The 12,514-nt window shown below is 38.8% G+C and overlaps 1 protein-coding gene across 1 annotated transcript; it reads left to right on the forward strand.

Moving 5' to 3' along the window:
- Window positions 1-159: 159 nt before the first annotated feature.
- On the forward strand, window positions 160-2,638 carry HET-Vb (MLKL and TUDOR domains-containing protein; the record flags this gene model as incomplete). Its single annotated transcript, XM_062948492.1, has 3 exons — window positions 160-891; window positions 997-1,887; window positions 1,955-2,638. The coding sequence occupies 3 exons, from the start codon at window positions 160-162 to the stop codon at window positions 2,636-2,638; spliced, it is 2,307 nt and encodes a 768-aa protein (XP_062798766.1).
- Window positions 2,639-12,514: the final 9,876 nt, after the last annotated feature.

Raw genomic sequence — 12,514 nt, forward strand, 5'->3', positions numbered from 1 at the left:
AGCCGGCCCGAAAGAAAAGGGGTGGGTCAGAATCGTCGTTTGATACCCCACCAACGCACTCTTCAGCTTCATGAGTCAATCAGTCAACCCCGCCCTGCGCAGAACCAACCCACTCCAGCGGCTGCAAAAAATAACCACCTTCGGCACACATATCTCACCATGTCGGCCATGGATATCGTTTCCACGGTGACCATCCTCATTAATTTGGGATTGGAAATCAAGAACCGACTGGATTCGCTCAACCAAGCTGCCGAAGAGCTTCAACTGCTGACCACCAACCTTACACTTTTGTTGAAGGTGTTTGAGAGCCCCTTGAACGAGGACATCTTCAAGACCAATGCGTCACAGTTCGTGCCTATCCTGGATGTTCTGGAAAGCATCGCGCGTTCGTGCAGAGAATGCGCAAAGGCCTTGGACATCGACCTTGCTGGAGCGACAATTGCGACTAAGACAGAGTCGCGCGGCAGGAAATTTGTCAAGCGGATATGGGCTTTTAGCAAGATTTCTGACCTTCTCGCAGAAATTGAACGCAAGGCCGAACAACTTCAACAGGTATACAGCGTAGTGTTTACTGTAATTCTCCAGGACATCAGGGTGCGACAGGGACGTACGAGTGGGAAGGAAACTGTTGAATTCGCCGTCGTACAAACACCAACTATCCATGAACACTTGCTCGACCTGGACCTCAGTACGGATTTTGCTAACATCGACCGGATGGTGGGAAGCCTCATGAAGGAATGTGAATACCTTCGGCAACGACTCCAGGAGGCTACTCTGTCTCCGGACACTTCGGTTGTTCAAGAGTACCAGGCGCAGAACCCAGAAGCAGCATCATTTTGGAAGGATCGATTCCAAAAAGACGAACTGAACGCCTCGACTCTTCGCTACGAGGTAAGGACGCTCAAACTTACTCTCCTCACAACCTCCCCCCCTTCTCCCCTCTTTTTTATAATTTTCAATATTACCGCATCATACCGACATATCGTCTCTTGACAGACGCTGTACGTTTCTTGGGCACGCTTCGTGCATGAGATAGAAGCGTCTTTTGTGCTCAAAAAGATACCGACTGGGATTTTTGAAACCGGAAATATCGACCTCGTTCACCAGCGAGGATCTCGCTATGGCATCGACCAAAGCGGCACGCGTCGTCTTTCCTCAATCCGGCCTCTTTGGCTCCCTGCTCTTCGGTCTGCTCTCGATCCGTTACACAAGGGTTACGTCAAGCCTCATGACTATTTCAATCTTCTTCGCGACTCCTCTTTGTCTGATTCCCTGAGAAGGCTGGCCCTCGAAAACGCAGGCTACGGTACACTTGTCGAATGTGAAAGGGAATCCGGGGATCTTCCCTTGCCGGCGGCAATTGAGTCCCCTTCTGATCACGTCGGCTGGATCTCTGCTCAAATCGTGGCCGTTCCAACACCTGATGAACTTGGAATCGTTACCGAACGAGAGATCGTGAAATCAAGCAGCGACGCCCTTTTCGCTTACTTCAACGATACTGCCCAAGACGTTCACGTTTACGTACGCTACCTTCAAACCGGTCAAATCGAGCGTAAAAGTCTCTCGAAGCGAGTCCGTCCGATCGCGGGCATCTCTCTCGGCGCTGCGTTGTCTATCCGGCATGAGCTGGAATCAGGTGATCATGCCTGGAGCGGTGACCTTCACATCACCGAGTTCAAGGCATGTTACGGGGAGCGGTACATTATCACGGCGGGTGTGGGTTCGACTGCTATTGTGTTTTTCACGAGGCCGCTCAAGAATTTCTTCGACAAGATGCTACGCGACGACGATAACCCCTCAGGTTCTACCATACCGGAATTTGAGTGTACACTCTTGGGGCCGTCGAAAGTTTTCACCCACCCACCGAAAGTTGGTGAAAAGGTCCAGGTATGTAATATTTCGGCCAGAACACCGTGCAGTACATTTTATTGAAATGAAATTTGTGATTCGGTAGATTGAGTACGACGGACTTTGGTACGATTCGAAAGTCACGGAAGTGGACGGCGAAGAGATAGAATATATCAATTGGGACAGCGCACCGGAACAAGTACCATCCGATATTATAGAATCTCAGGACGATAGTCAAGGGGATGAGGAAGATAGCGGCAGCCTTTTCTTTCCCGAGAAGCAGTTGACGCAACTCGGAAAGGGCACGCGGCGGCTATGGCGACCATGGCGGAGAGACCTTCAAAGGTACGACGTTCGTCCTTATCGATGCTTCCATATCGGCGACTCTATCGAGGCACCCGTCATGTACCCGGATTTTCGATACCATTACCATGTTACCGACAACTCGGAACTCTACCTTCCTGCTCGAATCGTTGACGTCCAAGGCGACCAATATGTGATCGAATTCAGTCCGGCGCTTTCGGTTCATAGGTGGTGGCCAGGGAGGATGCCTAAGGGTGAACGAATAGACTTAGTGCCAGGATCAGGCATTAAGGCAGAAAACCCGTTCGACTTCAATCGCGTGACGGTAGGCATGGATCGGATACGTCCTTTCTCTGCGGGGCCACGACCGGTCCTGGGTGTTCAGTCAGCGAAGCCGTCTGGGTGGAGTTCATTTCAAGGCGTTCGTCTCAGCAATCTTGAGGATCTTTTGGAGCACAGTCTTTGGAACGACAACAGCGATAGCTAGCGAAAGTGAACTACATGGGTTCGGTAGGTCTGGGCAGCGCGGGAGCAGCGCCGGGAGCGGGGGCACCCTGCTGGGGAGGGGGTCGCGACGCTGCCGGACTCGGAGTCGGATATTATTGTCGTGTCTGGGGAGTATGCGCGGAAGAGGGGGTTTGAGGTGGACAGGGGAGGTACGGGGAGCTGATGGTGGGGTTTGCGGATGGGTCGACGGCGTGAACAGAGGGGGTAGTGAAATGGTGAGAAAACACAAACCAACCACAACACCACAAATATACCCTCAACAGGGTCTCTGAATGGACACACCTGCGTGACAGTGGCTCGCTCGCAGGCCGCACTCCACGTAGGACAAAGAAAAGACTCTATGGGCTCGCAAACCACATAATAAGCACCTGATCGGCCTGATCAGAGGGCCAGAATTGCCTGCACGCGTGCAAGGCACAAAAATATGAAGAAATAAAAGTCGATGTCCCGTCTAAAATAGAATGTCCGAAGCAGACCGCTTATATACATGACTCCTGAACCCCCGAATCCTCCGAGAGCCCTACTTCCTTACTCAAACCCTTAGGCCTGTGGCCGCACCCCAAACCAGTAGTTAGAGGGCTCGAGTAGTAGTTTAGAGGCGCGGGTAGAAGGACGGTATTGTCGGCGGCCTAAAAATATACTAAAGTATAGTTGTTAATAGGCAAGGGATTTTAGTTTCTTTTACCTAGTTACTTGCTTCCCGTTAATTACCCTTGTTTTCGTTCGTTTACCGTAGTCACTCGAATTTTCGGTACGTTTTTGGCGTCCGTCGAAGTAACGTACTTACAATACCTTCTCCTTAGCTTTGATACTTAAACTCGGTGAGCGGCCCGGCACGGGAAACGTGGTTCGCCTAGCTCCGGATCTCCAGGAAGGAAAACAACTAGGAGTTCTTACGGCAAGCTGTCCTAAGAATATCTAAGACTACTGGCCAGTAAGACTTATCGTATAGCAACGTTACCCTATAGTGCTTCTACTTATTAACGTGTGGAGTGAAGTATCTATGTTAGTGACGGCGCTTGTTAGCGCTAAGATATGGACCCACTACGGACGCAGCAGGCTGCGTCTGTAGTGGGTCCATCTCGCTAGCCCTATTAGCTAGCAATGATTTACCGCAGAGCCGCGACAATAACGCTGACAACCTCGCTATTGATTAGCTGTTCTCTAACGCTCTTTTTTCCTTTATCCACTAGGCTTGCTAAGTAAGTTAAATATAAACTGACTTACAGCGCCTTAAAAAGAGACTAAGGATCTTAAATCCATAACTGCCTCTTAGGTTAATACCTTGCAAACTTATTAAGATAGTCGACGGCGATACTCCTACTCTACGATCCCGCCGACCCCCCATCTAACCACCAGGAATGCCTCTTCGATTGCCGAGTCTTTTCCCACTAGCAGCACGCTACTTAATATCAAATCGCCTTCTATTAACATTGTCGCTCGAATACCACTCCCATCTACACCTGCTTAACGTTTTAGCGGTCGTAATAGTCTTACCGATGCTCCCTCCATCGCTCGTCCCGATACTCCTCGACTTAATGCCCCTCCCGTCCTACCTCTCGACACTCGTCTTGCTTTTCCTGACGCTCGGCTTACTCTTTCCCTCTCTGGCGGCTACCCCGATGCTCCTCCCGATACTTTCTTGCTCCTCCTAATGATCGTCCTACTCTACCCGACGCTCCTCCCGGCGGTCCTTCCGATACTCCTCTCGACGATGTACCGAAGCTGATTTCCATGCTTAAGCTCTCGGACTTAGGGGAAGCTATTATTCCGAAGCTGTTAAAATACAGCTTTTGTTTGTGGATTTTACAGTGTATCTGAGCCCTGTATATTACAGGGCCTCAGAGGCAATACGATGGCTTGAATCAGCAGTGTTTAGAGACTGCGGTTACCGGAGCGGAGGCTCGGCCTCCGGAAGCAATCCGAGGTCCCGGAAGGCCGAGCGCTAAGGCCGGTGCCCTGCAGTGGTCAAACGGTAGCGGCAACGTGGCCTGCAGTGGTCAAACAGTAGCGGCAACGTGGTCTGCAGTGGCCAAACGATAGCGGCAACGTAGCCTGTAACCTTATATTTGGATAGCGCACTTAGCGGGCGTTCGGGCCCGGGAAACGCGCGTTCAGGCCCGGGAACGGAATCACCCTCGGGGAGCAAGTAAGAGGCCGATGGCCTATAAGACCTCTGCCTCACACCCTATCCACTGTGCTATTTTTTAGTCTACAAGGTTCAATTAATATACTGGTTCACCACACTCATCAGTGCCTCACAAGCCTATATTACAGTAATTCTCTTCTATATATTACAGGGCGCCGCCCCTATAATCCTCCTTCCTTCAGTGCCACGGCAACTGTCGAATGCTGCAGTCAAAGTCTTCTTCGCTCTCAGTGTACTGCGCCGATAGCTATTTGAGCTTATATTTACAGGCCTTAATAGCATCTATTTCAACAGAAGCTATAGACCTTTATCCGAGATAGTAACTTTATTAGGAAATTATTAGATAAAGATATCGGGCTTATACTTACGGCATTTATAGATACTATTTAGCCTCTTAAAAAAGCTTCGTTTCGATATATAATTTAACCCAATATACTAATAAAATAAGATATTTAGTATCTTTTTAGTAACACGGTAAAGGAAGTATAATTCCCCGACTTTATTAATATTATAAAACCTTTTAGTAATATAAAATAATACTTCGAAAATCTAATACCGACGGACTGATGGATACTGGGCACGTGTGGGCTACGTAGGGTATGTGAGACTTTGGGAGCAAGAGGAAGTCGTTAAAGCTTTAGCTTATTCAAAAGCCCTGCTTTATAGAAACAATTAGAATTTCCCTTTTTTTCTTCTTTAGCTTACAATTAAAACAATTAGTATAGTATAATTGTTGCTCTATTCTGGCGAACCCCTATCTAGAACTTCTAAAAAAGATTTCAATTAAAGGCGCTTTTCGATAATCTAGTTTAATGCAGCTAAATAATATATAATAATGGCTTATCGCAATAAAAATAGTCTTAAAACCAACAAATGTAACTTATATTATATATTGCGGAACTATTTGTGTCACAGTTAACCCAACAGCAGGCCGCGCCACATGTGGGGCGCAGGACGCTCCTAACCTATCGTTAAGGAGGTCAGGGGATGACCAATCAGGGGTAAGCAGAAGTGCTATAGCGCTAAGGCTTATGAGCACTCTGCAGGATGCAATGTGCTAGGAGTGATCAGAGGGATAGCACGACGAGCATTTCGCAGGATGTAATGTGCTAGGAGTGATTAGGGGGATAGCACGACGAGTACTTCGCAGGATGCAATATGCTAGGAGTGATCGGGGCCGTAGCAGGGCGAGCACCTCACGGTCCTGAGGTCTATATATACGGAGGAACTGGCCGGTGTAGATAGATAGTTTCGCAGTATGCAATTTAAGCTTGTATTTACGGTATTTAGTATTTATATTAAGATATTTTATTATATACTATTTAGTTATACCGAGCTACGATTATTTAGAAATACCTTCGACTAATATCCCTTTCAGAGGTTCTAAATAGGGGTTCGTCATACGTTATATACTTACTTTAATTTTATTACGGATAAGTTAAAAGCGTTTTTTTATTATTATAGCCGGACCTAAGAATATTTAGATAGGAGGCGTCCCGCCTAGCCCAGATAGCGAGGGACCTTCTACTAGTACCAGACCTATATTTACTATTGCAAAATAGGTCGTTAAGCGCCTTAGGGAGCTTAAGGAAAAAGTTTAGTAGACCCGGAAGTAGATTATCGCTATTATAACTGTACTTAAATTAACCGTTAAATTCCCGGTACCGGAGCGCTATAGAGGAAAAAAGGTAAAACTTAAAGGATTTTTAATTTAATTTAATACCTATTTTCGTTATTACCTAAATTAATTTACTAACGAAAAGTTAAAAATAATCTTCGCGGTTATTAAACTTAAGGATAGGGCTCTCGCATAGTTTAAGCTTATCCTCGATAACTATTATAAGTAGGAGCCGGAGGACTAAAAGAAAATTACTATAAAATACTTCGAGAGCTATCGTATCTTTAAAACTAAGTTTAAAAAAGTATTTAGAAAGTACGATAAGGTAAAACGCGTATAAGAGAGGCTCGTAAATTTACGCTAAACGCGCTTAACGGCTAACTACGCGGCTTTATTTAAGATCGATAACCTATATAATACTATTAACGATAAAAGATTAATATAACTTTTTTATAACGGCTTTAAGGAAAAGGTAAAGGATAAGTTATATAAGGAGTTAAGGCCTAATACTATCGATAAGTATATCGCTATAGCTATTCGGATCGACGATCGGCAGTTCTAGCGGCGTATAGAAAAGAGAAATAATAAAAGTTATTATAGTAATAATAATAATAAAGGATACTTCGGTAATAACCGTTTTAATGATAAGTAAAAAAAAAGATACCTTAACACTAGCTACTTTGGCACTATATACGTAAGACTAATAAAGGTTAATACTATATAGTAATAAAGACTATAAGGTAAGGGCTAAGGTAAAAATAACTTTAAGTATTTTAATTACAGTAAAGTAAAATACTTTAAGAAGGACTATAGGGTACTTAAACGGCTCGGATAAAAAAAAGAAATCGTATTAATTACTATATCGAAAGGACCGAGGGTTATAAAGGTAATAGCTATCGGGTACTAGTAAGGTAGAGCGGTAAGCTCTAAAGAAAACTCTAATTAATACGCTAAATAAAAAGATATAGAGTTCCAGGAAGTAAAGGAAGCCCTAAAAAGGCTAAAGGCGAAGCACGAGGAAAGAGATCTTTAAATATAAGTATTATAGGATTAACTAATATAAATCGTTACGGAAGTTACTACGGAAGTCGCTAAAGATAAAGATCTTATATAAAGACTTACTAAGTAAACGATATTAAAAAGGTAGTATAGTAAATATAGAATTACTATTTTATAAGATATATTATAGCCTATAAAGCTCTTATATAAAAGTTAAGAAAAATATTAAAAAGGTAAGAAAGTCGCTAATATTAAAATCGCGAAGTTACTAAAGGATACGCTAATACCTATATAGTATATACCCTATAAGGGAAATACGATATAGCTTTATCCTAAATATCTAAAGTATTAAAAAATATTTTAGTTCTAGTATATTATATACGGATATATAAAATACTATTAAAGTAAATCGCTATACGGTTACTAGCCGGTACGTAAGGTAAGTAAGGAAAGTAAACTATAGTTAATTAAAAGGATTATAGCCCGATAGGAAAAAGCTTAATAGGAGGACCTAAACGATTACGTTTTATAGAAAGTTTAAGATCCGGTTAAACTAAAGGATAGCCTTTAGGTTATATAAATTATACTAAAGTATATAAGGTATTACGTCGAATATATAAACGGTTAAAATATAAATAATAATATATATTTATAGGAGAAAGTAATATTAAGATAGTACCTAAGCCCAGACTATATTATATACTTACGGGAGAAGGTTAAATGATATTATTAAGCTAAAACGCTTAAAACTAAATAGAAAAACCGCTATTAAATATAAATACGAAAGAATATTAAAAATAGAAAATAGGAGGAAGCTAAGCGGATATAGTTAAAAGACTTTATATTACTAAATAACCCGAGGTAGAAAGACGCTTTTAAACGATATAACTGTTTAAGAAACGACTCGCGGCCCTTCGCGGAGGCCGTTAACCTCTAACGGACTATAAACGATATCTTTAAAGGTATTAGCGTAAGGCAAAAGTATAGGATAACAACCTAACGTTCGTTAACGAGGTTATTACCGTATAGGGAGAAAATAAGAAAGATAAACGCTTTTAGGTTACTATACGATAAAGGAATCTCCAGGCAGTAATATTAGTAGACGATAATATAAAAACGAATTTAATTTCGCTATAGTTCGTATATTAGGCCTATATACTATAAAAAAAAAAAAAGGAATAAATAGTTATATAAAGTTTATTTCCTACGTAAAAGATTTATAAAAAGATATTACCCCTAGATATTATAATCGAAGGAAAAATAATATTAATTATATTCGATATTATAAATATAGGACCCTCGAAGAATATAATCCTAAGGTAACTATAGTATAAAGATTATAATTTAGATATCGATTAGAAAGATAGTAACTACTTATAACTAAAAGAGCCTTAAAAATATCTAACTAACGATAAAAAATTAGAAGTACGTATAGAGTAAAGTGCAGAATAAGCATCCTCTACGGTATTACCGTAAGAAGTATAGGAAGTAATAGTATATTTTATCGATATAGGCGGTAAAATCGAAAAAGTAAGGTTAACGACGTTAGTAAAGATATCGGAGATTAATAAATATATTTATTATAATAACGTAGAAAAAGGTAAGAAAAAAGCGGTACCGGTAGAATATCGAGGATATTTAGCCTTTACGGTTAAATATTTAAAAGGGTTTTTAAAGTAAGGACCGTAGGACTATAAAATTAAGTTAAAAGAAAGAGCTAAACTATAGTTATTTAAGGTTTACTATATTAACGATAAATAAAGTAAGGAGTTACGGAAATACTTAAATAAAAATTTAAAAAAAAGATATATTAAGGAGTTTATATCGTTAATAGAATACCTTATATTCTTTATACCGAAAAAGGACGGTAGTTTATAACTATATATAGACTACTAATAGTTAAATAATAAAACGGTAAAAAACAATTACCCGCTACCGTTAATATTTAGGTTATAAAGTTAATTAATAAAAGTATAATACTTTATACGTTTAAATATATTTATCGGGTACGCCTATATACGGATTAAAGAAAGAGATAAATAGAAAATAACGTTTCGTATACCCTATAGTTATTTTAAGTATTTCGTAATACTATTCGGGTTAACTAATATACCTATAATATTCTAATCTTTCGTTAACTATACTATATAAAAGTATTTCGATAAAATAATAATATATTATTTCGACGATATTTTTATTTACTTATATATTTTAAAAAAGTATAAGCGATACGTATAAGAGATACTTAATACGCTATACGGAGCCGGATTCTTTATTAATAAAAAAAAAAGTAAGTTCTACGTACAGAAAATAATATATTTAGGATATTTAATATCGCTAAGTAAAGTTCGTATAGAACTTAGGAAAATTACGGTAATTAAGGATTAACCTATGCTATAATTATAGATATACGTTAAAGAATTTTTAAGGTTTACGAATTTCTATTAAATATTTATCCGTAAATACGTAAGTATCGCGCGGCTATTTAACTATTTAATTAAAAAAGACGTAGAGTTCCGGTGGGGGTAAAAAGAAAAATAAATTTTTTAGGAGCTAAAAAAAGCTATTTTAAAGGACCCGATATTTAAATTATTAAACTTTAATCGACTATTTAAGGTCGAGGCAAACGTATTAAACTATACGATCGGTGGATAGCTAGGATAGTAAAACGATAACGGTAAGTTATACCCAATAGCCTTCTTTTCGAAAAAGCTTAAGGGGGTACGTTAAAACTATTTAATTTACGATAAAGAGCTACTCGCTATTATCGAAGCGTTCGAGGAATAAAGGCTATACCTTAACGGTACTAAATACAAAATATAGGTCTATACGGACTATAAGAATCTACGGTACTTTACTATTACGAAGGTCTTTAACGCGTAGTAAATATAATAATTAAAGTTTCTTTCGGAATTTAATTTTTAAATTAATTATAAAAAGGGTTCGGAGAACGCTAGGGCAGACGCACTTAGCTAGTAAGCCGACTATTATAAGGATATACTTAAAAAGTTATTATTACTACTTAAGGAAACGCTAGATAGTACTTTTAAGTATCTACTATAGCTATAAATAGAGTATTACGTAGTATATCGTAAGAAAGTTACTTTTAGTAAATACTAAAGGAAGTTGGGTAACGATATTATAAAGTAATACTAATAGGAAAAGCTAGAGCTATAGGGTATTTAAAAGAATAGTTAGAGAAGACTATAGTATAAGAACTAAGCGTACGTAAGGCTAAGTAATAGGACGGTACTAGTAATAGAGATTTATATATTAAAGTTCGGAGGATATATAAATATCGTTAAAACTATAAAAAAGATTAAGTAGTACTTTAACTAGCTAGGGATTAAAAATAACGTTAAAGAAACTATTTAATTATATTATACGTGCGAAAGAACGAGGATTACGAGGTATAAGCTTTATAGATTTCTAAAGCTATTACCGGTAGTAAAATAGCTATAAAGTTCAATTACGATAAACTTTATTACTAAATTACTAAAGTCTAAAGATATAGTAACCGGCGTTAAGTATAATAATATATTAACGGTAGTCGATAAGCTTACTAAATAAATATACTTCTTACTTTATAAAGAAATTTAATCGGTAAAATAACTAGCGGATATAGTACTACGGTATATTATATTAATATATATATAGTTAAAGAAGTTTATTATAGACCGCGATACTAAGTTCGTATTAAAGTTTTAAAGAGCGTTAATAATAAGGCTAAGGGTAATAAGTAAAGCGTTTTCGGCTTATTACCTTTAAATAAACGGTTAGACGGAACGGTTTAATTAAATCGTAAAATAATATCTATAGAATTATATTAATTTCGAGTAGGACGATTAAATTAAATTATTACCTACGGTATAGTTAGTATATAATATATCGCTAATTAAAACGATTAAAGCTATACCGTTCTTCGCGAACTTCGGCTACGAGGTAAACCTACGGTAGGGACCTACGGTTAAGGTACTTAGGGCTAGGGTTAAAGTAAATAAAATATATATACTTTACGGTAAACTTAAGTAAAAACTAAAGTTTATAAAGGAAAGGATATAGAAATACTATAATACTAGAAAACTTAAAGGACCTTACCTTAAGAAAGGAAATATAATATTCCTTTCTATATATAATTTACGTACTAAAAGATTTAATAAGAAGCTAGACCATAAGAAAGTAAGCCCGTTTAAAGTTAAAAAGAAAATATTAAAGACGGTATTCGAACTAAAGCTACTTAGTATAATACATTTACGGTTATATACCTTTTATATCTTACTTCTAGAGCCCGTACTACCAGTAAGCAAGGCTAATATATAGGCGGTGGCGAAGGACGAAGAAAAGGAGTACGATATAGAAGAAATACTAAATTTACGGTTTAATAAAAGTAAATTAAAGTATTTAATTAGTTAGTTAAAATATTCGGCTATAAATAATTCGTAGGAACTATAAATATACCTTAATTACCTAAATAAATAAAAAAAATTCTATTAATAATATCCGGACCGACCAAAACCTAAGTAAGTAAAAAGATTTAGCCTCGGCTTATAGCTAAATAGCTATAAAACGGAGTTAAAAGAACCTTAACGGGAGTCGAACCTACGCCTTCAATATAGTAGCTAACGTATAATATATTATACTATAAGGTTAAAAGGTATAAAAAGAATCTAGGTATAAAGACTATTACGTATTTTAATTACTTTAGAAGGTAGAAGGTACGCCTTCGGTAGTATCTTAAGGGGTTAAAAAGGAAGGACCGGCCGTATCCGGGTCTAAAGAAAGGTCAGGCGGCTAATTAAAAGCTAAAAAAGGGTCTAAAAAAGAAAGATTAAGGGGAATAACGGAAGCGTTCGCCGCTAACGGGCTATGCGGGATAGTAGGCCGCGCGGGAAACTCTCTCTCTTCCTTATTAAGGAGCCGAAACTCGCGACGAAAAGTAGTAAGGGCCCGAGCCTTAAAAGTACGCGATTATACTTTAAAATAAAGAAGCTTATTTAAAGTAGCCTATTTTTCGGTATTTAGACGTTCCTTTTCCCTAATTAAAGGACGAACTACGGGACTAATTAACGAGGAAAGGGAACGGCCGAAAA

The sequence above is a fragment of the Podospora pseudoanserina genome, chromosome 5, assembly GCF_035222485.1.
Source record: "Podospora pseudoanserina strain CBS 124.78 chromosome 5, whole genome shotgun sequence".
Classification (NCBI taxonomy): domain Eukaryota; kingdom Fungi; phylum Ascomycota; class Sordariomycetes; order Sordariales; family Podosporaceae; genus Podospora; species Podospora pseudoanserina.